General features: G+C 43.1%; 2 protein-coding genes across 4 annotated transcripts in view; one reads left to right on the top strand and one right to left on the bottom strand.

The window, feature by feature from the left end:
• LOC110521216 (dual oxidase 2) overlaps positions 1-18,409 on the bottom strand; it is a 40,941-nt gene extending 22,532 nt beyond the window's left edge. The window contains exons 1-20 of one of the 2 annotated variants that reach the window (XM_036969210.1): positions 18,278-18,409; positions 17,886-17,988; positions 17,655-17,738; positions 17,352-17,516; positions 16,738-16,925; positions 15,044-15,245; positions 13,719-13,885; positions 13,380-13,443; positions 12,679-12,775; positions 11,765-11,855; positions 10,444-10,546; positions 9,272-9,444; positions 8,802-8,977; positions 7,776-7,894; positions 6,712-6,852; positions 4,346-4,459; positions 3,003-3,205; positions 2,611-2,796; positions 650-875; positions 282-375 (exon numbers count right to left, since the gene is read on the bottom strand). In XM_036969210.1, the coding sequence (XP_036825105.1) occupies positions 282-375; positions 650-875; positions 2,611-2,796; positions 3,003-3,205; positions 4,346-4,459; positions 6,712-6,852; positions 7,776-7,894; positions 8,802-8,977; positions 9,272-9,444; positions 10,444-10,546; positions 11,765-11,855; positions 12,679-12,775; positions 13,380-13,443; positions 13,719-13,885; positions 15,044-15,245; positions 16,738-16,925; positions 17,352-17,516; positions 17,655-17,738; positions 17,886-17,970 (2,678 nt within the window). In that variant the 5' untranslated portion in view covers positions 17,971-17,988; positions 18,278-18,409. Of the gene's footprint in view, positions 1-281; positions 376-649; positions 876-2,610; positions 2,797-3,002; positions 3,206-4,345; positions 4,460-6,711; positions 6,853-7,775; positions 7,895-8,801; positions 8,978-9,271; positions 9,445-10,443; positions 10,547-11,764; positions 11,856-12,678; positions 12,776-13,379; positions 13,444-13,718; positions 13,886-15,043; positions 15,246-16,737; positions 16,926-17,351; positions 17,517-17,654; positions 17,739-17,885; positions 18,003-18,277 lie in introns of both variants that reach the window. The other variant, XM_036969209.1, reaches the window with a different exon arrangement.
• Positions 18,410-18,495: 86 nt separating this feature from the next.
• On the top strand, positions 18,496-24,856 carry LOC110521217 (dual oxidase maturation factor 1-like). Of its 2 annotated transcripts, none has more exons than XM_021598653.2 (8): positions 18,496-18,627; positions 19,410-19,577; positions 19,867-19,924; positions 20,191-20,325; positions 21,191-21,398; positions 21,913-22,130; positions 22,392-22,585; positions 23,118-24,856. In XM_021598653.2, exons 2-8 carry the CDS (start codon positions 19,431-19,433, stop codon positions 23,175-23,177), a joined length of 1,020 nt encoding a protein of 339 aa, XP_021454328.2. In that variant the 5' UTR covers positions 18,496-18,627; positions 19,410-19,430; the 3' UTR covers positions 23,178-24,856. The 2 variants fall into 2 exon arrangements, with proteins under 2 accessions (XP_021454328.2, XP_021454329.2); XM_021598654.2 differs by having other exon boundaries at positions 18,552-18,627; positions 19,293-19,577.
• Positions 24,857-25,353: the final 497 nt, after the last annotated feature.

Below are 25,353 nucleotides of genomic sequence, written 5' to 3'. Positions count from 1 at the left end.
AAAATATACATCATTGATGCAATTAGTTTGGGATTATTTTACCGCACCACTGCATCTTGACAAAGCTGTCAGTCAAGCCGAGGTCATTAATATAAACTCCCCCGCCCACTCAGCCTTTCTTTTCAAACTTCCTGGTAGTTAGCCATGAGAGAGAAGTACTTTTTTCCTTCCTCAAATGTTGAGCATCTCTTTCCCTCCCAAAAAAATATTATGGGTGATATTTTACATGGGAATCAGAATGACTGTTCGGGACCTTTAAGAGAATTGATGACAGTGCTAACCTGAGCAGCCTGGAAAAATCCTCTTTCGATAAGAAACCGTCTCCATCGATGTCGTGCATGGAGAACATCAGTTTAGACTTTTCCTCGGGAGAACCTGCACAAACAACACAGTGGAATATCAGAACAAAATTTGTATTTCTTATTGGACAATTCCTGTTTCAGTCAGTTGTCTTCTGTTTGTTGCCTAATAAACATGACCCCCGGACTCCAGGGTTGGGATCAATTCCACTTCAATTCCAGTCAATTCAGGAAGTACATTTGAAATTCCAATTATCGTCAATGCTTTTCAATGAGTAAAATGTGGAATTGGAATTTGGTTTACTTTCTGAATTGACTTGAATTGAAATGGAAACCTACCCTGGACTCACCTTTCATGAAAATGACGATGACATCGAGGAACTCCTGGAAGGAGAGGTATCCGTTTCCGTCCTTGTCGGCCAGCGTGAACATGGAGTCGACAAAGAGCGAGTCCGGTTTGAGTCCCAGAGCGTCGGCAAACTCAGTTCCTGTCAGCTCAGTCTCCAGGGCTTCGCGGGTCTTCCTACAGGACGCACCACTCATGTCCCTGGCATCACAATTCTCGATCTCCAGGACCTTTATAGGGTATACATTTTTTAACCTTTATTTAACCGGGTTGTCCCATTGAGCCAATACATATGAGTGATAGACCGTTTCATCTACATGAAAGACAGGAGGATGGCATTGGCGGTTACCTCCATGAACTGCTAACTGAAAGTAATCAGATTAGGATCCTAAATTTGGGTAATCCTAAAGTTACTGATGTATATTTTGGACAGGTAACTAGCAACTGCAATGGATTACATTTAAAAAGTAACCTTCCCAACCCCTGCACATGTCAGCATGGTGCCGTTGCGATTGTTAATGGTGGTCACGTCGAATGGCTCAGTAGGTTTGAGGGGCGGCAGGGTAGCCTAGTGGTTAGAGTGTAGAGGTGGCAGGGTAGCCTAGTGGTTAGAGTGTAGAGGTGGTGGGTAGCCTAGTGGTTAGAGTGTAGAGATGGTGGGTAGCCTAGTGGTTAGAGTGTAGAGATGGTGGGTAGCCTAGTGGTTAGAGTGTAGAGGTGGCAGGTAGCCTAGTGGTTAGAGTGTAGAGGTGGCAGGTAGCCTAGTGGTTAGAGTGTAGAGGTGGCAGGTAGCCTAGTGGTTAGAGGGTAGAGATGGTGGGTAGCCTAGTGCTCAGAGTGTCGAGGTGGCAGGTAGCCTAGTGGTTAGAGTGTAGAGGTGGCAGGTAGCCTAGTGGTTAGAGGGTGGCAGGTAGCCAGGTGGTTAGAGTGTAGAGGTGGCAGGTAGCCTAGTGGTTAGAGTGTAGAGGTGGCAGGTAGCTTAGTGGTTAGAGTGTAGAGGTGGCAGGTAGCCTAGTGGTTAGAGGGTGGCAGGTAGCCTAGTGGTTAGAGTGTAGAGGTGGCAGGGTAGCCTAGTGGTTAGAGTGTAGAGGTGGCAGGTAGCCTAGTGGTTAGAGTGTAGAGATGGCGGGTAGCCTAGTGGTTAGAGGGTGGCAGGTAGCCTAGTGGTTAGAGTGTAGAGGTGGCAGGTAGCCTAGTGGTTAGAGCGTCTGTGTCTGGTGTTAGCTAGTTACTGAAAGGTTGCTAGATCAAATCCCCTGAGCTGACAAGGTACAAATCTGTCGTTCTGCCCCTGAACAAGGCAAAAAACAAGGCTGTCATTGTAAATAAGAATTTGTTCTTTACTGACTTGCCTAGTTAAATAAAACAAAAAATGGTGGTAACAATTCTAGGGTTGTGGGTTCAATTCCTGCATGGGCCACGTATACTTGTCCATACTGTCATTGTCCATACTGTGTACCAAGGTTGTGGATCTAACCCAATGTGACACTGGATAAAAGTGTCTCCTAAATCACCATTTTACAGTGAACATCTCCTAAATCACAATTTTACAGTAAACATCTCCTAAATCACCATTTTACAGTGAACATCTCCTAAATCACCATATTACAGTAAACATCTCCTAAATCACAATTTTACAGTAAACATCTCCTAAATCACAATTTTACAGTGAACATCTCCTAAATCACCATTTTACAGTGAACATCTCCTAAATCACCATATTACAGTAAACATTTCCAAAATCACAATTTTACAGTAAACATCTCCTAAATCACCATTTTACAGTAAACATCTCCTAAATCACAATTTTACAGTAAACGTCTCCTAAATCACAATTTTACAGTAAACGTCTGCTAAATCACAATTTTACAGTGAACATCTCCTAAATCACCATTTTACAGTAAACATCTCCTAAATCACAATTTTACAGTAAAGCGTCTCCTAAATCACCATATATTCCAGTACCTTGGCAAAGGCACTCCTGATGAAGTTCTCTACTATCTGAGCTCTCTGGTCTCTGGTCACTGCCTCTCTCAGTAGCTCCTTCTCTGTCATGTCCCTCACCGCCAGCTCCTGTCCACCGTCTGTCACCTCAGAGCGAAGATGCCGGACAAACTCTCCACGCTGGCCCTCGTCCTCAAAGTACAGCACCTGGGGACAGACCACAACAAACAGATATCACAGTCACACACACACACAGGGATTGGCATGGAGACGTCTAACCGTGAAGACGAACAAAGGAGAGGCACATGAAAGACACAAGAGTAAACAAATGAGTAAACAAGAGTAAACGAATCAGTAAACATGAGTAAACAAACACACGCACACACATACACACCCCTCTCCCATCTACTCACCAGGTCATACTCTTTGGGTACTTTCATCACCAGAGCCCTGCGGTAATTGTTACTAGACAGCAGGACATCCAGGTGGGTCTGGGTACCCAGGCTGAGTGACCGTAGAGCGGGTCCAGACCGGTCAAACACCTGGAGTTTCCTCCTATCATCGATCAACAGACTGACTGGAAATAGGGGCTTCTTAGGGCCCTGCCACTCACAGGCTAAGGAGAGGAGAGGAGAGGAGAGGAGAGGAGAGGAGAGGAGAGAGAGAGAGAGAGAGAGAGAGAGAGAGAGAGAGAGAAAAAGAAAGAAAGAAAGAAAGAAAGAAAGAAAGAAAGAAAGAAAGAAAGAAAGAAAGAAAGAGAAGTGGGAAGAGATGAGAGATGAGAGATGAGAGAGAGAAGGGGGAGCGATGAGAGAGAGAGGTGGGAAGAGATTAGAGAGAAGGGGTGAGAGATGAGAGAGAAGGGGGTGAGAGATGAGAGATGAGAGAGAGAGAAGTGGGAAGAGATGAGAGATTAGAGAGAAGGGGTGAGAGATGAGAGATGAGAGAGAGAGAAGTGGGAAGAGATGAGAGAGAAGGGGGTGAGATGAAAGAGAGAAAGAGAAGTAGGAAGAGATGAGAGATGAGAGAGAAGGGGGTGAGAGATGAGAGAGAGAAGTGGGAAGAGATGAGAGATGAGATAGAACGGGGAGAGAGAGAGAGAGAGAGAGAGAGAGAGCGAGAGAGAGACAGAAGGGGGTGAGAGATGGACATCAGACATATTACCGTTCTCACACTATCATGCCTATCCAAACGGTATTCTGATTGCTCTGATATGTTCTGTTGACATTGTCCTTCCCAGCATAGTTTTAGCAGCGGCTATGGTGGACGTGTAACCAGGCCAGCTCAGTCCAGCTCGGCTTGGCTCGGCCCAGTCGTGTGAAAAGAGAAAAGCACACCCGTTCTAAACACAACACACACCTGTTCTACACAGAGAGGGACGATTCTGTCATAACACACACCTGTTCTACACAGAGAGGGACGATTCTGTCATAACACAGACCTGTTCTGCACAGAGAGGGACGATTCTGTCATAACACACACCTGTTCTACACAGAGAGGGACGATTCTGTCATAACACACTCCTGTTCTACACAGAGAGGGACGATTCTGTCATAACACAGACCTGTTCTGCACAGAGAGGGACGATTCTGTCATAACACACACCTGTTCTGCACAGAGAGGTACGATTCTGTCATAACACAGACCATGTACATGCATGTACTGTACACACACACACACACACACACACACACACACACACACACACACACATACACACACACACACACACACACACACACACACACACACACACCTGTGATTCCAGCAGCAGGTTCCTCTGTTGTGTCGTCAGGCCCCACTCTCTTCTGGAACTTCTTAAACTTGGACTTTCTGAAGTGGGCCACCACAAGGGCCATGAGGAAGCTCACTGGGAGGGGAACACATGGGGTAGTAGTCATCAGAGAATCTCTTACAATAGGGTTTATGATATGCTATGTCTCTCTAAGTAGGCCACCACAAGGGCCATGAGGAAGCTCACTGGCAGGGGAACACATGGACAGTAGTCAGAGAATCTCTTACAATAGGGTTTATGATATGCTATGTCTCTCTAAGTAGGCCACCACAAGAGCCATGAAGAAACTCACTATGAGGCTACCACAATCAACAGAACAATTATACTGTAGCAATCACAATGCTTATTTGATTAATGGATCTTAAAATTGACATTTAGGAGAATTTTACAAAGGAAAATATTTGTTTTGGGAATTTTCTCAATACTTTGAATATGATTCATTTCCATGTCAGCTCTCTGTCTGGAAAAGTCCTTGTCCGGAGCAAAAGGATACCAATTTCAAACTTTCCATCCCCCCAAAAAAGTGTTTACATGTTATTTTTTTTACTGGCAAAAATGGATATTAACTGAGAAAATAGCGTGTGTAGTTTCTTGCAATAGTCCTCTGTGACTTTAAAGAATATTTCTCAAAAAAATGTTGATTCCTAAAAGATGTGTCCGTTGGTTTACTCCGTCAGATTAGTTTAAAATCAATCAGGAATGAGCAGGGCCAGCTATAGCATAAGGACCCTAATTCACATCCTCATTTACATGGAGTGTAACAAGAGCAGTTCTCCCCCCAAAAAATGTATATATATTTTTTTTATACTTTGTTTTTATTGTAGGAACACAAAGAAAGTACAAATAAAGTCAAATAAAATAAAAAATAAAAGATCTGGCAGTTACAGTGCCTTCATATTAGTTACATTGACATTTTGAATTAGACCTTTTCCAAGTACTAAACCTATTTTTTCCCAGTATTCTTGACTGTTGAGTTCTTAAAGCAAAGGTCATACGCTCCATTTCTTCTACAATATCTATCCATTTTTTTTACCTTTATTTAACTAGGCAAGTCAGTTAAGAACAAATTCTTATTTTCTAGTGGGTTAACTGCCTGTTCAGTGGCAGAACGACAGATTAGTACCTTGTCAGGTCGGGGATTTGAACTTGCAACCTTCCGGTTACTAGTCCAACGCTCTAACCACTAGGCTCTCCTGTCACTGTGGGAGGGTCTTTTTGTAGCCATTTCCTAGTGATAGGCTTTTTACTGGCTGCCAGTAGGACCTTCAAGAGGTACTTTTCTCCAGTTCTCTATTTTTTTTATAGATTTAAACAATATTGGAATCACTCTGGTCACAACCATAAACTGTTAACTCCACCTGCCTGATAGATTAAGATAGAATATGAATACTGTTTTAAATATGTTACATTTAATTCAGTTTTAGAGTCAGAAAGCAACTGAGGAAAAACTACATTGCTACTGTGTATACCAGTTGAATGAATAAGAAAAATTGCATTTTTTCCCCCCCTCAACTCTGTAAAACACCAACGCCGTCAAAATGTTGTATAACGTCGAGAGTGCTGAAAGATCTGATAGAATGTGTCACGTCCTGACCTTAGTTCCTTTTTTATGTCTCTGTTTTAGTTTGGTCAGGGCGTGAGTTGGGGTGGGCATTCTATGTTGTGTATTCTATGTTTTGTATTTCTATGTTTTTGACCTGGTATGGTTCCCAATCAGAGGCAGCTGGAAATCGTTGTCTCTGATTGGGAACCATACTTATTAGGCAGCCTGTTTTCCCACTATGATTTGCGTTTGTTCCGTTTTTTGTTATTTTTGTTCTAGTGTTTAGTGTAGTTAAAAGATCATGAACACGTATCACGCTTTACCTTGGTCCTCTCCTTCTTCCACCATCGACAACCGTTACAGAATGGGTATTTTTATTGGGGATTTTCAAATGAATAATTTTCTATATTTTACAAATGTTTTAATATTTTATTTTTATATTTTTTTGAGACAAAAAAAATAAAAATGTCTGTTTTGAGTATCTGTTGTCAGCTGCGTCACTGATGGCTAATCCTCTTGAGATCAATTTTTGTTGTCAATATTCTGAAAAGACATTGGAATCACTGTTCTGCACCATATCCTAGACTTAAGGGATAGTGTTTCCTTAGTACGTTTTGTTTAAATGCTAACAAAATTAGCCGTGGTGCATTTTAAAGTGCTATAAAATAAAACAAAAGTAAAGTTTGGAGATTTGTATTACTTATTTGACTAATCTAATGTTAAAATGATAAAAATCAAGGCCTTTCGCTTGTGGATTCTGATTGGTTTAACGTCAGATACTGACCAACAGGAAAGAGGAACAGGCAGATGACTGAGATGCCAAAGCCAGCTTTGCTTCCGTCGTCAAAGTAGTTGAGCTTGGTGGCGTTGGTGCAGGGGTGGAGCTCAGAGATCGTGACCTGAGAAGGCTGGGGGCAAGGGTCACCTGTAACAGACAGACAGGCAAGACAGGCAGGCAGCCAGACAGGCAGAGAGACAGACAGGCAAGACAGGCAGCCAGACCGGCAGGCAGACAGACAGACAGGCAAGACAGGCATAAAGTGAGGCAGGCAGGCAGGCAGACAGACAGACAGACAGACAGACAGACAGGCAGGGAGGCAAGACAGGCAGGGAGGGAGGCAGGCAGGGAGGGAGGCCGACAGACAGACAGACAGGGAACAGGGAAACAGGGAGGCAGACAGACAGACAGACAGGCAGACAGGCAGGGAGGCAGGCAGGCAGACAGACGGGCAGGGAGACAGTTAGGCAGGCAGGCAGGCAGGTAGGCAAGACAGGCAGGCAGGCAGGCAGGCAGACAGACAGACAGACAGACAGACAGACAGACAGACAGACAGACAGGCAGGGAGGGAGGCAGGCAGGGAGGGAGGCAGACAGACAGACAGACAGGGAACAGGGAAACAGGGAGGCAGACAGACAGACAGACAGACAGACAGACAGACAGGCAGGGAGGCAGGCAGGCAGACAGACAGGCAGGGAGACAGGCAGGCAGACAGGCAGGCAGACAGACAGACAGACAGACAGACAGACAGACAGACAGACAGACAGACAGGCAGGCAGGCAGGCAGGCAGGCAGAGAGACGGGCAGGGAGACAGTTAGGCAGGCAGGCAGAGAGAAAGGGAGACACGAAGGCAGGCAGGGAGACAAACAGTGAGACAGACAGGCAAACAGACAGGGAGGCACGTAGACAGAGAAACTAGTTACAGCTAGTACCAGCAGCACGTACAGTCAACATTTATGATTTACAGTGAATACTGTCATAGATTACCTATCTTTATTGTTTGAGTTGCAGAGAACACTATCATTTATTGGCCAACCACAGAAACTTTAGGAAGGAAATGAGCTTTTACCATCCTTCCAGAAGAAGACTTTCCTCTGTATGTCCTCAGGCTCTGCACTGGTGACTGCTGCAATGACGTCATGAAAGGTTGTAGTCCGAAGGGCCTGCAGCTCCTCAGCTGTGAACAGACTGGAGGAACCAACAGGAGCGGTCAGATTGACTGGAAATGTTATGATAGTATCGCCCAAATGGTGAATCAAAGCTGATCATAAACGGACAGTAGTCTTGTGTTTTCTCAGTTCAAAGTCTAGTTCTCCACTAGACTATTGGTTATTTCATTAGTTCTTACGTTATGAAAGGTATCCTTCCAGGCATTCAATTTACATTTGACATTATAGTAATTTAGCAGACTCTCTTATCCAGAGCCACTTACAGTAGTGAATAATTTAGCAGACTGTCTTATCCAGAGCCACTTACAGTAGAGTCATTTAGCAGACTCTCTTATCCAGAGCCACTTACAGTAGTGAGTCATTTAGCAGACTCTCTTATCCAGAGCCACTTACAGTAGTGAGTCATTTAGCAGACTCTCTTATCCAGAGCCACTTACAGTCAGTGCATTCATCTTTAGATGGAGCTAGATGAGACAACCACATATCATAGTCGTAGTCAGTACATTTCACCTCAATAAAGAAGTTTATCAGCAAACTCGGCGTTAGTAGGAAAAGTTTGTATAAAAGGGTAAATGTTAGGCTTCCAGACGATTTCAGGAAGATGGGCAGGGACTCTGCTGTCCTAGCTTCAGGGGTGAAGCTGGTTCCACCATTGTTGTGCCAGGACAGAGAAGAGCTTTGACATGGGCTGAGTAGGAGCTGACCTCCTTTTCAGAATGAACGAACGTGAGAAAGCCAGGAAATAAATCGAGGTTCAAATGACAGTAACAGTTTCATACGATTAATGAATGTATGTACGAGGTGTATATTTTACATGACATATTTACATATTTATATATTCATACATTACATATTTACATATTTATATATTCATACATTACATATTTACATATTTATATATTTACATATTTTACATTCCTTCCTACCCATTTTGTGTGTTCTCGAACCAGAAGCGGTCGCCGTTCCTGATGCGGTTAAACTGATCCAGTATGATAGAGGAGAAGACCTGACCAGGACCGTCCACAGACTCCAGGAGACCACCAGGAAACAGCTCCAGTTTAGAGATATCCCCGTCATACAGGTCTGATAGGTTCCTGAATAACTAGAGACACAGAACAGGTGGAGATGGAATTGAGAGGGTATGGTATTTACTCTATTATAGGATATTTGACCAGTGGTTTGAGTCTTCTCTCTTTGGCTCAACTCTCCCTGTCTGGTTCCATTTATGTTTAGGTCATTTTTGTGTGACTTATACCTATGTAAAACAATCACATACACTATCATCATCATTGGCAATTAAAATCTAAATGGTCAGTAGTACATAAGGATTTATTAACACATTCACATCACGCACATACAGCATTTGTAAGCTGTACGTAAGCAGTTCTGAACATACCTGTGGGTTGGTGATGTTGAGCTGAGGGTTTATGTCTCCCCACCTCCCCACAGGGGCCAGGCCCAGCCCCTCTCTGACCTGGTTGTAGCTGGGTAAGCCAAAGTCCCGGCCTCTCTGCACCGTCAGAGCAACCAGGTCTGACCGCGAGAAACGCAGAGGACCGTACATGTAGTCTGGTAGGGGAGAAAAAACACTTATCAGTAAAATATCAATCATGTATTATTGTTGTAATTGAAAACACACCTTTCTTAAAGTCAACAGGTATAATGCATCATGATGTGGTTGTAATGCATTATGATGTGGTTGTAATGCATTATGATGTGGTTGTTATGCATTATGATGTGGTTGTAATGCATTATGATGTGGTTGTTATGCATTATGATGTGGTTGTTATGCATTATGATGTGGTTGTTATGCATTATGATGTGGTTGTTATGCATTATGATGTGGTTGTTATGCATTATGATGTGGTTGTAATGCATTATGATGTGGTTGTTATGCATTATGATGTGGTTGTAATGCATTATGATGTGGTTGTTATGCATTATGATGTGGTTGTTATGCATTATGATGTGGTTGTTATCCATTATGATGTGGTTGTTATGCATTATGATGTGGTTGTAATGCATTATGATGTGGTTGTTATGCATTATGATGTGGTTGTTATGCATTATGATGTGGTTGTTATGCATTATGATGTGGTTGTTATGCATTATGATGTGGTTGTTATGCATCATGATGTGGTTGTTATGCATTATGATGTGGTTGTTATGCATTATGATGTGGTTGTTATGCATTATGATGTGGTTGTTATGCATTATGATGTGGTTGTTATGCATTATGATGTGGTTGTTATGCATTATGATGTGGTTGTTATGCATTATGATGTGGTTGTTATGCATTATGATGTGGTTGTTATGCATTATGATGTGGTTGTTATGCATTATGATGTGGTTGTTATGCATTATGATGTGGTTGTTATGCATTATGATGTGGTTGTAATGCATTATAAGACTTGTCATAAGCAACTACTTGTCCTCTTCATGTTTGAAGGCTTACATAAAGCCTGACCATCCCTCCACTGACCATTTAAAGCTGATCAGTAGACACAAAGAAATCTGAAAATATATGATGATGATGATGATGATGATGATGATGTGATGGAAATTGACCTCTTAAGTCCTCCACGACCATGTGGTCCTCTCTCTCCGCGATCTGAGAAGCCATGCCCATAATCAGATGGTCTATGTCCTGGCCTGACTTCAGGTTGGGGTTCTACAACAGACAATCAGAGAAGTTTTTGAAACATGTCAATCAGTTTCTCTAATAGAAATGTCTCAACGAAAGGTGCTGTCTGGCCACCTCCTATGGCTGTTGGCTATACGGATCTGAGACCTGTCTACATGAAGGCTATATACGGATCTGAGACCAGTCTACATGGAGGCTATATACGGATCTGAGACCAGTCTACACGGAGGCTATACACAGATCTGAGGCCAGTCTACATGGAAGCTATATACAGATCTGAGACCTGTCTACATGGAGGCTATACAGATCTAAGACCAGTCTACATAGAGGCTATATACAGATCTAAGACCAGTCTACATGGAGGCTATACAGATCTGAGTCCAGTCTACATGGAGGCTATACACAGATCTGAGACCAGTCTACATGGAGGCTATACAGATCTAAGACCAGTCTACATAGAGGCTATATACAGATCTGAGACCAGTCTACATGGAGGCTATATACAGATCTGAGCCCAGTCTACATGGAGGCTATACAGATCTGAGACCAGTCTACATAGAGGCTATACAGATCTGAGACCAGTCTACATGGAGGCTATATACAGATCTGAGACCAGTCTACATAGAGGCTATATCCAGATCTGAGACCAGTCTACATGAAGGCTATATACAGATCTGAGACCGGTCTACATGAAGGCTATACACAGATCTGAGACCGGTCTACATGAAGGCTATATACAGATCTGAGACCAGTCTACATGCAGGCTATATACAGATCTGAGACCAGTCTACATGAAGGCTATATACAGATCTGAGACCGGTCTACATGAAGGCTATACACAGATCTGAGACCGGTCTACATGAAGGCTATATACAGATCTGAGACCAGTCTACATGCAGGCTATATACAGATCTGAGACCAGTCTACATGAAGGCTATATACAGATCTGAGACCGGTCTACATGAAGGCTATATACAGATCTGAGACCAGTGTACATGGAGGCTATATACAGATCTAAGACCAGTCTACATGAAGGCTATATACAGATCTAAGACCAGTCTACATAGAGGCTATATACAGATCTGAGACCTGTCTACATGAAGGCTATATACAGATCTGAGACCAGTCTACATAGAGGCTATATCCAGATCTGAGACCAGTCTACATAGAGGCTATATACAGATCTGAGACCGGTCTACATGAAGGCTATATACAGATCTGAGACCAGTCTACATGCAGACATACCTGACGGTTCCAGAAGCTGTTACACATGCGAATGGCTGATGACGTGCTCCCATCGATGTTGACAACCTTCTGAAAGTGGCAAGTTCTGTTTCTGTAGCCAAAAGAACGTATGAAAAATTAATGATGACACACATTACATGCAGCTGTTGAGATGTGAATGCTGACACAAACACTGCATTCGGGACCATGTTTTTTAGTAAATAACAACAAAATGGCCCCGACAGAGACTTAATAGAGATATTTACTAGCAGTAGTGTACAGTATTGAATTGAAGGGGTCGCCTGGTGGAACCATACAATACAACTGTTTTAATAGCCTGTTGAATGCAGCATGATCGCCTGGTGGCTCAACCCTCCTGTAGGTCTTCCCTCCTACCCTGTTGCTGGAGAGCTACCCTCCTGTAGGTCTTCCCTCCTACCCTGTTGCTGGAGAGCTACCCTCCTGTAGGTTTTCCCTCCTACCCTGTTGCTGGAGAGCTACCCTCCTGTAGCTTTTAACTCCTACCCTGTTGCTGGAGAGATACCCTCCTGTAGGTTTTAACTCCAACCCTGTCTCTGGAGAGCTACCCTCCTGTAGGTTTTAACTCCAACCCTGTCTCTGGAGAGCTACCCTCCTGTAGGTTTTAACTCCAACCCTGTTCCTGGAGAGATACCCTCCTGTAGGTTTTAACACCAGTTCTAACTAACCTGATTCAGCTTATTAACCATCTAATTATTAGAATCAGGTGTGCTAGATCAGGATCGGAGTGAAAACCTACAGGAGGGTAGCTCTCCAGGAACAGGGTAGGAGTGTAAACCTACAGGAGGGTATCTCTCCAGGAACAGGGTAGGAGTGAAAACCTACAGGAGGGTATCTCTCCAGGAACAGGGTAGGAGAGGGGCCTGCTCCAGACAGTGGAGGCTAGTCGTCAGTACCTCATATAGACACCAGGTGGGGCCATCGTGGAGGCAAAGCGGATGGCAGCGGCCTGGAACTCAGGTGAGATCCCTGGATCCACAAACTTCTGGTAGCCTGCAGGAGACAAGACAGACAGAGAACAATGGCACGGGATGTAATCTTGTAAAACGACTCTAAAATAGAAGAGATGGAGTCTCCAAAACCATTGTCATAGGTACAGCATGTATGTGTCTGCCCGCTGTAGAGGAAGCATTTTTTAACATTGTGATAGATTACAGGGAATGGACTACTGCTAAGGGGCGGCAGGTAGCCTAGTGGTTAGAGCGTTGGGACAGAAACCAAAAGGTAGCTGGTTCGAATCTCTGAGCTGACAAGGTAAAAATATGTTGTTCTGCACCTGAACAAGGGAGTTAATCCACTGTTCCCCGGTAGGCTGTCATTGTGAATAACTGACTTGCCTAGTTAAATTAAGGTTCCATTTAAACCTCCATATGATTTATTAAGTAGAAAGAACAACTTTCTTCTTCTGGTCGCTGACCCCTGTGTGCGTGCATGCTCGTGTGTCTGACACAGCACATATTTACACAATACCACTTAGAGGTAACAACTCACCACATGTCTTGTGATCAGTTTGCCCCCCACACACACAGTCACTTTCTCTCTCTCTCTCTCTCTCTCTCTCTCTCTCTCTCTCTCTCCCTCTCTCTCTCTCTCTTACCCTGGTATGGAATCATTGTCTTCTCCCAAAGGAATCCAGGCAACCATTCGTAGAAGGCAATATTCTGTAAAAAAAATTACAATATTATTAATTTTACTTGTCAAGTGTTTGTCAATACACGAGATAATTACATTGGTGCTAAACCAGAAGGAATAAGAGGTGACAAGAGTCACACAGACACTCTTAAATAATATAATTTCATCCAGAAACCCACGACCACCTGGCACTGATGCAACTAACAACACTCTTTCCTGGTCATGTGACCTGCTATTTTACTGTAAATAACCACTAAATGACCAGTTATGTGTTGGTTGAATTACAGCAGACTTTTCCTAGTACCTGGAACGTAGCGATCACGGTCTTCCTGGCGTTTTGAAACAGGTCTTCGTCAGACCACGATGAGTGTTTCTCACTAAGCCGGGAGGCGATGTAATTGTGGTAGCGAAACCACACGATCCCCTCGGCCATGGTGAACACATTCTCGTTGCCCCAGGCGTTACCCAACTCTGGAGGGTGGAAACGAAGAAACAGAAAGGGTTTTACTCGGGCTGCGGGTTTGGCTGTTGAACTGCAGCATCGACTGTATGACGGAGTCGGGGTCATTTCCATTTCATCAGGGTTGGGGTCAGTTCCATGGTTGGGGTCAGGTCCATTTCATCAGAGTCGGGGTCAGTTCTATTTCATCGGAGTCGGGGTCATTTCCATTTGAAAATCAGTCAATTCAGGAAGTAAATTGAAATTCCAGTAATTGACTGAGTAGAAACTGAACCCAACCCTGATATATAAATGTTTATAAGCAGTGATAACTGTCCAGAGAATAAAGTATTTTCAGTCACTCTTTACAGGTGCCGATATCTTTTTCTCTCTGACCTCCTTTAAGGGGTTGATATCTTTATAAGTTATTGCTTAATGGGTCATATTCTTTAGCCGTGCCAAGGCATGAACGTAATGGAGTCACACCCAACGGATAAGGAGCAGGAAGTTTTACACAGCTATATCATATCTATTTCTTGTGTCAATATCTTAATATCCATTAACAGTTCAAATCTTGTTTTGTATTTCTTTATTGTATTTTTAGACATTTGTGAAGTGTCTAGCCAGATCAACTGGCATGATGTCGTTTTTATTGTGCAAGTCCGTTGTCACGGACTACCGGGATTGTGGAGTAACTGATTAAATGATGTAATCAGCTAAATGTTATCTGATTAGATCAAATAAAATGTACTTTAATCAGTTACATTACTCACCAAAATATTATGAAAAAAAAAAAAAAACCAAATGATTACTTCTTGGATTTCTTTTAAATTCAGAAAGGATTGTTTGTTAAAAAAATATATATAAAAAAATAAAACATAACACCTTTCTGTTTTCTCAATGACATTCAGATCAGCATTTTGAAAAAAAGGTGCACGTTTAAATTTGTTCCACCTGAGCGAGTCCGACCACAAGTTAAGAGACCACTATGGATCCTTTTTTTTTGTCTTATTCTAGTACCTCTTAAGGGGAATGTAATCCAAAAGTAAAAGTAATCCGATTTACATTACTGAGTTTTGGGTAATCAAGAAGAAGATGAAGAAGATGATGAAGATGACGAAGAAGATGAAAATGAAGAATATCAAGATGAAGAAGAAGCAGCAAGAAGAAGACAACGAACATCTACTCACCATAGAGTCCCTCAGGTCCATGCTGACCAGTGGAGGGATCAGCAGCGCTCCACATGAGGCTCGTGCTCCCGCTCCTCTTGGGCATGTCCAACTGCTCCCCCGAGGCTAGGAGACCTCCAGTGAAACTCCTCAGGGCGTCAGACCAGGAACTAGACGGGCCGTAGATAGAGCTGCCGTCCAGCCATGCTGTCACCAGGTTCACCTAGAGTAACATGACATGACATAGCGACGCTATCACCAGGTTCACCTACATAACATGACATGACATAGCCACACTGTCACCAGGTTCACCTAAATAACATGACATGACATAGCCACACTGTCACCAGGTTCACCTAACAACATAGCATAGCCACACAGTCACCAGGTTCACCTACATAACATGACATAACATGACATAGCCACACTGTCACCAGGTTCACCTACATAACATGACATAACCACACTGTCACCAGGTTCACCTACATAACATGACATAACATGACATAGCCACACTGTCACCAGAGTTACCTACATAACATAACATAGCCACGGAGTCACCAGGTTCACCTACATAACATGACATGACATAGCCACACTGTCACCAGTTTCACCTATATAACATGACATGACATAGCCACAATGTCACCAGGTTCACCTACATAACATGACATAACATGACATAGACACACTGTCACCAGATTCACCTACATTAAATGACATAACATAACATAGCCACGCAGTCACCGGGTTCACCTACATAACATGACATAACATGACATAGCCACACTTCACCAGGATCACCTTTATGGAACATGACATGACTTAACATGACATAGCCATTCAGTCACCAGGTTCACCTGCAGGTGTTATGATAAAATTGATGTCATTTTGGATTTATTACTTGATTATTATGCCCGACAGATGTCCAACAGACTGACCATGTAATCACTAAAGTATCACCAATTGGTCTTACCTTGTGGCATTATGCTCCTGTCTGGCTCAGTTCATAAGGACATTGCACTAACAATGCCAAGATGGTGGGTTCAATGAATGTATGAACTCATTAAGCATCTGCTAAAGTACCTGTCTGTTATAGTACCTGTCTGTTATAGTACCTGTTTGTCTGTTATAGTACCTGTCTGTTATAGTACCTGTCTGTCTGTTATAGTAACTGTCTGTTATAGTACCTGTCTGTTATAGTACCTGTCTGTTATAGTACCTGTCTGTCTGTTATAGTACCTGTCTGTCTGTTAAAGTACCTGTCTGTCTGTTATAGTACCTGTCTGTTATAGTACCTGTCTGTTATAGTACCTGTCTGTCTGTTATAGTACCTGTCTGTCTGTATAGTACCTGTCTGTTATAGTACCTGTCTGTCTGTATAGTACCTGTCTGTTATAGTACCTGTCTGTCTGTTATAGTACCTGTCTGTTTGTTATAGTACCTGTATGTCTGTATAGTACCTGTCTGTTATAGTACCTGTCTGTATAGTGCCTGTCTGTTATAGTACCTGTCTGTCTGTTATAGTACCTGTCTGTTATAATACCTGTCTGTCTGTTATAGTACCTGTCTGTTATAGTACCTGTCTGTCTGTTATAGTACCTGTCTGTTATAGTACCTGTCTGTCTGTTATAGTACCTGTCTGTCTGTATAGTACCTGTCTGTTATAGTACCTGTCTGTTATAGTACCTGTCTGTTATAGTACCTGTTATTACCTGTGTGCGGGGGTTATTGGGGCTCTGGCTGGAGTGTTTGTCCCAGGGCCCCCTCTGGAAGGGCAGTAGGACACGGCCGGTACGGTGGGGGTCGAAGACCGGGTCTCCCTCTGGGACGGGGATGTACATGAACTCAGGGGGACAGCCGGGAGGACGGGAGTCCAGTATCTCAAACATTAAATGGTATCCTTCACAGACAGAGGAGACAGAGAAACACCATGAGATTCATAAGACACATAAAGGGTCATATGTGCTTATAACAAGTTATATGGATCACAAACAATACATGGTACAGCCAATGGAGAAATATACTGTATATAACATTTGACTTAAAGTCTGCTGCAGCTATAATGCTGTATAACTTGTATTTTATTAAGAGGTTGTTATTTAGTCTGGATCATTATAAAATGGTAATAAGACATTATTATATAATCTCAAAGTGGGTCATACATATTTAAAATGTGTTAGAATCATCTTACTATGCATTATTATAACCGGGGTGGCTATGGCAAGCTCACCTCAATTATTTAGGTTCATTTCATAATGCAATTTGTTGTTTAAACAATACCTCCTGAATGTCATTATGCCATAGTGAACAATAAACATGGACTTACCGAAGAACACAGAGAGTACGGTCTGGTTGTGTGCGGAGGGCAGGCCCGAGTGGCCCCTGGCCATCACATCGCTGAGTTTGCGCGGGTTGGGGAGCTGTGGTTCCTGCAGAGGCTGGAGCACCCCGTCAGAGTAACGCGCGGGCAGCAGTCGCACCAGGGGGGAACCTGCACCCGCACACACTTCCGTGAGTTCCATTATCATCTAGCAACATTGCAATTTATGGCTTTCTATAATCGCATCCTATATCTTCAAATATTCATATTTCACATATTTTATATCGTCAGATTCTGTTAGAAACTTACCAACAGTTCCTCGACTGTGATAGGCTAAATTGTTGTACCAGCCGTCATATCGTTGGACTTCCCAGGTGACTTTAGACTGAGCATCTAAACAGGTGCATTTATAGATCGACACTTTCAGTGTGGTACTCAAATTGAGAACTTTTTTTAATCAAACTTATTTATCAAGATGAGACATTTTCCGTGGGTTTTAACCGTTCAAATGTAAAAGTAACTAGTTACAAGGCTACTTACGTACAACGATAAGGGCAAGCACTGCCAAGATACTCCAGATCGGTTTACGCAAGTCCATTGATGCGAGAGATGCAACTGCATGCATTCTGAGCCAGCCAAGAGTCTAGTCGAGGAGCACTTGTGTGGTCAGACCAGGTAAGATAGGAAAACATTGGGCTAAATCTTTCCATAAAATCATCTTTACCTCACATTTTTAGTTTTGATTGGTAATGTGTAAAATCATTGTGGGTATCAGTGCTTTATAAATTAAATTGTCACTCTAACGTAGAGAAAGAAGTGTGTTTGGTTGGAAGCGATAAAGAATCCGTTAATTAAACAAGAAGAGGACAATTGGTTGATTTGCTCCAAAAAAAAGAGCCTATTTTGAATAGATAGATGCGTTTGTTACTTACCCTAATTGTTGTGGATGAAATGTCATGCGCACTGAAAAACCAGAACAATTAGAAAATCTCGTTGATAGCCATACAATATAGCCTATTGCCACAGAGAAGGATAGTCTACAGTGTCGATGACCCAAGTTCTTACAAATGACTGACACGTGCGTTTCCTTGATGGACTGGTCATCGCCAGTTAACACACCCCTTTATTCTAAGGAATACTAATAAATGCGTCCTTCAAGATAAACAAAAGATGTGCTGATATGCTATAAAAGAGAAACCTGTCGCCTTCGTGCGTTACATTCGTTCTTCTCATCCTTCCGCTACTGTCTTGATCTGCTCTAGTAACTTTTATACACTTAAAGGTGAGTATTATTTTAAGCATATATTTTATGCATTATCTCTAGGGTAGACTTGTGGTTAGAGTGTTGGACTAATAACCGAAAGGTTGCAAGATCGAATCCCCGAGCTGACAAGGTAAACAATTTGTCGTTCTCCCCCTGAATAAGGCAAGTTAACCCACTGTTCCTAGGTCGTCACTGAAAATAAGAATTTGTTCTTAACTGACTTGCCTAGTTAAATAAAGTTCAAAAATATATATATATATATATATATATATCGCACACTGGCATGTTGTATATAGGAGGTATATAGGAGGTAGATAGAATAGTTTTTTTGTGTGTTTGCTTTGCTATTTGTTTGTTGCTTCCAAAACGAGTCGATTTTGAGATGGGGTTGTCTTTGTCCTTGTAGTTTGCCAGGGAGGGTAAACTTGAGTGCAAGAGTATCCACTTACTGTACCCATTGACTGTACTGTACCTGACACGGTTTAGTTTGCATGTGCTTTCAATCTCAACAGTGGTTTCTTAAAGCACTTTGTATTTTACATTAATTTAAAAAATGTATGTTGAATTAAAACTTTTTTTTTTCTTGATTCGGAAAACAGTCAAATTAATTTGATAATTGAAACAATTAATATTTTTTAACTTAAGTTTCACTTTTTAAATGATGTAACATTCTCATTCCTCAGTGTACAGTATCCCTACTATACAGTAAGGAACGGATGTGCTAATCTCTGGATCTTTAGACAGTAACTGAGACACCCTGCTCTCCACACTGTCCCTTCTGTCACGCTGTCTGCTCTCAGCCCCGGAGATTCTGAGGAAAGATGACTTTCTACGATGGCATTTACCCATTCTACCCCCTACAAAGAACCTCCTTTATCTTTAGCACCCACCTCCTCACCATTATCCTGGTCTTCCTGGTCCTCACGGTCAGCTTCCTTCTTATTCTGCCAGGTATCAGAGGCAAGTCGGTGAGTAGAGTGAACTGGTGCAACCCTAACTACGGATTCATTCATATTAATGCAGACAGAAATGGAATCTTCAGATTTCATTCATCTTTCGATTCCATTTCTGTTGGCGCTAATATGAGTACACTGTTATGACATCACACAAAATTGTAGAAAATACAATTTCTCAATGTAAAAATGCATATTTAAAGATATTATTTAACCCTCATAATGTGATTGAGATAAACTTTATTAATCAACTTGAGTTAAGAATTTATGGATTTATGGATTTTCACCCCCCCCCCTCTTCTAGAGACTACTCTGGATGTTCAGAATCATCATCAGTTTATTAATAGGCATTGTGATAGTGGGTAAGTACCTATAACTGGAAATTGCTATACATTTCCACATCACATGACATCTATTGCAACACGTCAAATGACTGGCAGTCATTGGATTCAAATCTCCTTATCTTATTGCCCTAATAAACAGACCCGATTCTGATAGATCGAGAGGATGTTGATTTTTTTCACGTCCATAACGGCTAAAAATATATATATATTTTTAAAGCGTTGTATTGTTTGTTTCCTATTATGTCTGTAAGTGTGTCATCTCATCTCATTTTATATCATCTCAGCACTGAATTTCACCAGCGACTGGGCTGAGGCCCGAGCCACCACCAACACCACCTACAAGTCCTTCAGCAGTGAGGAGGTGAACGCTGAAGTGGGACTGCACATAGGACTGTATGGTATTAACATTACTTTAAAAGGTAAAGCCCGTAGAATTAGAAAGTAATACTATTATTTATATGTTTACAGTATTACACCTGTATGTATTACATATGTCACTTTTTCTGCAGTGTTGAATGTTCTGTATATGTTACCTGGGGTACAATCTCTCGTCGACAGACGCACCTAACATAACTGGTTTTGTAGCGTCTGTCAAGAGACTGTGATGCGACAATGCAATTCCGTAAGATTATTGTTCCGGGTTTTCTGTGATTGCCTAGGGATAATATTGAATAGAGCTACTATACCCTTTTAAGTCATCTTATATTTGATAGCATTTCCACTGTTTCTTTTACTCTCATGCATTTGAATATGTACATATGAAGAAAGACGGACACAAGGCTAAAGTTTTTGATACAGTATGTGACGCATGGGGTTGTTATGGTGATCCTGACCCTGTCACACCGGGGTGATGATCACAAGTCATGTGACACGTAACTTGTATTGTGTGTTACATGAATGAATATTTTTTTTTGTTTTTGTGGCAAATCGCCATTTTGCGACCCATCCCTTAAGGCAGGGGAGGACAACTCCCTTCCTTCGAGGGCCTGATAGGTGTCACCCCCCCCCCCCCCCCCCCATCCCTAGCAAACACACCTGATTTAAACTAATTGCATTTTTAACTAAACATCATGATTAGTTATTGGATTATTGGAGTCAGGTGTGTTAACTGATGCTGGGGCAAAAGTGTGACACCAATCAGGGCCCCGAGGACTGGAGTTGCCCAACTGCCTTAAGGGATTAATTGACACATTAAACAAACATCACACTGATTCTTACAAGGATTCTTACAAATGCATGGATTATAACAGCCATTGTCCTCTATGGTCCACTCTGTCCCTCCAGGGAATCCTGTGAATCAACTCAACGAGACCATCAACTACAACGAGATGTTTGCGTGGAAAGACACCATCGATGAGGAGTACGGGAACGCCTTAGAGAGAGGTCTACCTAACCCCATCCTCTATATCGCTGAGAAGTTTACCCTCAACAACCCCTGTGGCCTCATCTACCAGTATAGATACTCTGGGCGCTATGCCTCGGCCACCCTCTGGTAAGATTAGCCATATAAAAAATAAATAGTTCTGTGAGACAACCAGTCTCAATCTAAACATATATACCTGTAGATGTTTTCAGTGAGACATTGCTCCTCAAACTGTGAGTCAGAATTAGAAGGAAGTGGATATTTTGACCGCCATGTATCTAGAGGTTAAGGTTAGGCATTGGGATCGAAAAGGGTCGCAACCCCAAGTTTGGAAAATGCCAGGGTAAGGGTTAAGGTTAGGCATTGGGATCGAAAAGGGTCGCGACCCCAAGTTTGGAAAATGCCAGGGTAAGGGTTAAGGTTAGGCATTGGGATCGAAAAGGGTCGTGACCCCAAGTTTGGAAAATGCCAGGGTAAGGGTTAAGGTTAGGCATTGGGATCGAAAAGGGTCGCGACCCCAAGTTTGGAAAATGCCAGGGTAAGGGTTAAAGGTTAGGCAATAGGTTAATAAACCGCCATCGAGAACGGTACAAATTCTGCCGGCTGTACCTACACATATACCAAATTTAACTCGCCTCCCCAGGACAGCGTTCTGCTGCTGGCTGGTAGCCAACGTGCTGTTCTCCATGCCTGTCATCCTGTACGCCGGCTACATGATGGTGGCCACCGCCGCTTTCATCTTCTTCTCCGTGGCCTCCTTCTCCACCATCATGAACCTGCCTACCTGTCTGTTCACCATAGGCACCTCTGGAGCCTTCCAGACAGAGTACAGCGGTTCTTTCTGGCTGGCACTGGCCACAGGTAAGGAAAGGTTTACCAGAGCCCAAGGCTCTTTCCTCAATTCATCTTTCCTCAATTTCTTTGTTCCTATCTCCTAGCCTCCATCTCAAAAAATGCACTGTAAATAAAGGTTCGAAGTGGACCTTGGACCTTCTCCAAATGTGTGTTTTGAGAAGGAGGTGAGGAGAAAGGAAAGATGAATTGAGAACGATCCCAGTTATCCACACCAATGACAACATTTAACGAAAATGTTGCTTAAAAGGCATCCATGTTGTTTTCCAGGTGTGCTGTGTTTAATCATTGGAGTCCTGGTGGTTCTGCTGGACTGTCTGATCCCTGGGAAGATACGAGATGCCTTCAGTGTCGGGGTGGACAACGACGAAGATGAGGATGTTTATTTTGGAGAGGGATACCTGAACTCCAACTTCCTGGCAGGAGTAACCACCACACCTTTGACAACCTTAGTGCTTCCTACAGTAAGTTTCTGTCAGTTTAATGAGATGATGTACTGTAGGTCCAGGGTGATCTCTCACGATCATGATCACTAGCTCTGGTCCAGGGGGATCTCTCACGATCATGATCACTAGCTCTGGTCCAGGGTGATCTTTCACGATCATGATCACTAGCTCTGGTCCAGGGTGATCTCTCACGTTCACTAGCTCTGGTCCAGGGTGATCTCTCACGATTATGATCACTAGCTCTGGTCCAGGGTGATCTCTCACGATCATGATCACTAGCTCTGATCACTAGTCTATTAAAGTCTATGACATTCATTTTGGCTATCTTCTCAAATAAAACAGCATTTATTTTTCAACTCCAGGGTTATGATCACTAGCTCTGGTCCAGGGTGATCTCTCACGATTGTCATCACTATCTCTGGTCCAGGGTGATCTCTCACGATCACTAGCTCTGGCCCAGGGTGATCTGCTACATAAGTAGAGTAATAGGGAATAGTAATTATTGATTTAACTGTAAATAATGTTATTTTCTTCTTCTTATGTGTTCCAGGATGAAATTCGGAAAGTCAGCCGCCAACCATCACTCCAGGAGCTGTCAGTCAGACTCTAACAGAGTCGGATTTATAACCTCCTATCCCCTGCTTGAAATGTCTCCACCCGCGCTATCGAATCGCTAGCTTTTTGGCAGCGTAGTTGGCTAAGACGTTGTCAAGGAGGGGGGGTCAAGTGTGTTTGCGGGGTAGAGGTCCCAGGTTGTAGGCGTGAGCTGGATGGGGAGGAAGTGGTATGGCTAAGCTAACACGGTGTTGGAGGAAGTGGTATGGCTACGCTAGCATGGTGTTGGAGGAAGTGGTATGGCTACGCTAGCATGGTGTTGGAGGAAGTGGTATGGCTACGCTAGCATGGTGAGGAAGTGGTATGGCTAAGCTAGCACAGTGGGGAAGTGGTATGGCTAAGCTAGCACGGTGAGCTAGGAAGTGGTATGGCTAAGCTAGCACGGTGAGGAAGTGGCATGGCTAAGATAGCACGGTGAGCTAGGAAGTGGTATGGCTAAGCTAGCACAGTGAGGAAGTGGTATGGCTAAGCTAGCACGGTGAGGAAGTGGTATGGCTAAGCTGGCACAGTGAGGAAGTGGTATGGCTAAGCTGGCACGGTGAGGGAGGAAGTGGTATGGCTAAGCTAGCACAGTGAGGAAGTGGTATGGCTAAGCTAGCACAGTGAGGAAGTGGTATGGCTAAGCTGGCACGGTGAGGGAGGAAGTGGTATGGCTAAGCTAGCACGGTGAGGAAGTGGTATGGCTAAGCTAGCACAGTGAGGAAGTGGTATGGCTAAGCTGGCACGGTGAGGAAGTGGTATGGCTAAGCTAGCACGGTGAGGAAGTGGTATGGCTAAGCTAGCACGGTGAGGGAGGAAGTGGTATGGCTAAGCTAGCACAGTGAGGAAGTGGTATGACTAAGCTAGCACAGTGAGGAAGTGGTATGGCTAAGCTGGCACGTTGAGGGAGGAAGTGGTATGGCTAAGCTAGCACAGTGAGGAAGTGGTATGGCTAAGCTGGCACGGTGAGGGAGGAAGTGGTATGGCTAAGCTAGCACGGTGAGGGAGGAAGTGGTATGGCTAAGCTAGCACGGTGAGGGAGGAAGTGGTATGGCTAAGCTGGCACGGTGAGGGAGGAAGTGGTATGGCTAAGCTGGCACGGTGAGGGAGGAAGTGGTATGGCTAAGCTAGCACGTGAGGGAGGAAGTGGTATGGCTACGCTAGCACAGTGAGGAAGTGGTATGGCTAAGCTAGCACAGTGAGGAAGTGGTATGGCTAAGCTAGCACTATCACAAGCACAGTGACATCTGTGTCGGTCACGCCAAACAATATTCTCTCAACTTGAAAATCAATTATCATTGCAGTTACCAAGAAAAATGTGTTTAACTTTGTGAATTAGTTGTGAATATCTCTGGGAGCCCTTTAAACCTACTGTACAATATATTTAGTTATGTAAATCATGTATATACGTATAACGTGTTCTACGGTGTCAATGCCATAATATGTACTGTATATGTGTTGTATCTGTGCCATTTTCCATGTTCCAATAGCGTAACAAAAATTAAACAAACGTGTGTGAGATTCACATACTTTTAATGGACATCGTTGAGTCAGGTATTCAAGTCATTGATGATCTGCTTCTTGTGTAATGAACATAACATTGTGTAGTGAACGAACAAGTCCCAAATGGCACCCTATTCCCTATATAGTGCACTACTTTAGACCAGAGCCCTATTCCCTATATAGGGCACTACTTTAGACCAGAGCCCTATTCCCTATATAGGGCACTACTTTAGACCAGAGCCCTATTCCCTATATAGGGCACTACTTTAGACCAGAGCCCTATTCCCTATATAGGGCACTACTTTAGACCAGAGCCCTATTCCCTATATAGTACACTACTTTAGACCAGAGCCCTATTCCCTATATAGGGCACTACTTTAGACCAGAGCTATATTCCCTATATAGGGCACTACTTTAGACCAGAGCCCTATTCCCTATATAGGGCACTACTTTAGACCAGAGCCCTATTCCCTATATAGGGCACTACTTTAGACCAGAGCCCTATTCCCTATATAGTACACTACTTTAGACCAGAGCCCTATTCCCTATATAGGGCACTACTTTAGACCAGAGCTATATTCCCTATATAGGGCACTACTTTAGACCAGAGCCCTATTCCCTATATAGGGCACTACTTTAGACCAGAGCCCTATTCCCTATATAGTACACTACTTTAGACCAGAGCCCTA

This window comes from Oncorhynchus mykiss, chromosome 30 (genome assembly GCF_013265735.2).
Source record: "Oncorhynchus mykiss isolate Arlee chromosome 30, USDA_OmykA_1.1, whole genome shotgun sequence".
In the NCBI taxonomy this organism is placed as follows: Eukaryota; Metazoa; Chordata; class Actinopteri; order Salmoniformes; family Salmonidae; genus Oncorhynchus; species Oncorhynchus mykiss.
The sequence above is the reverse complement of the archived record's forward strand: the minus strand, read 5'-3'. Positions and strand labels throughout refer to the sequence as shown.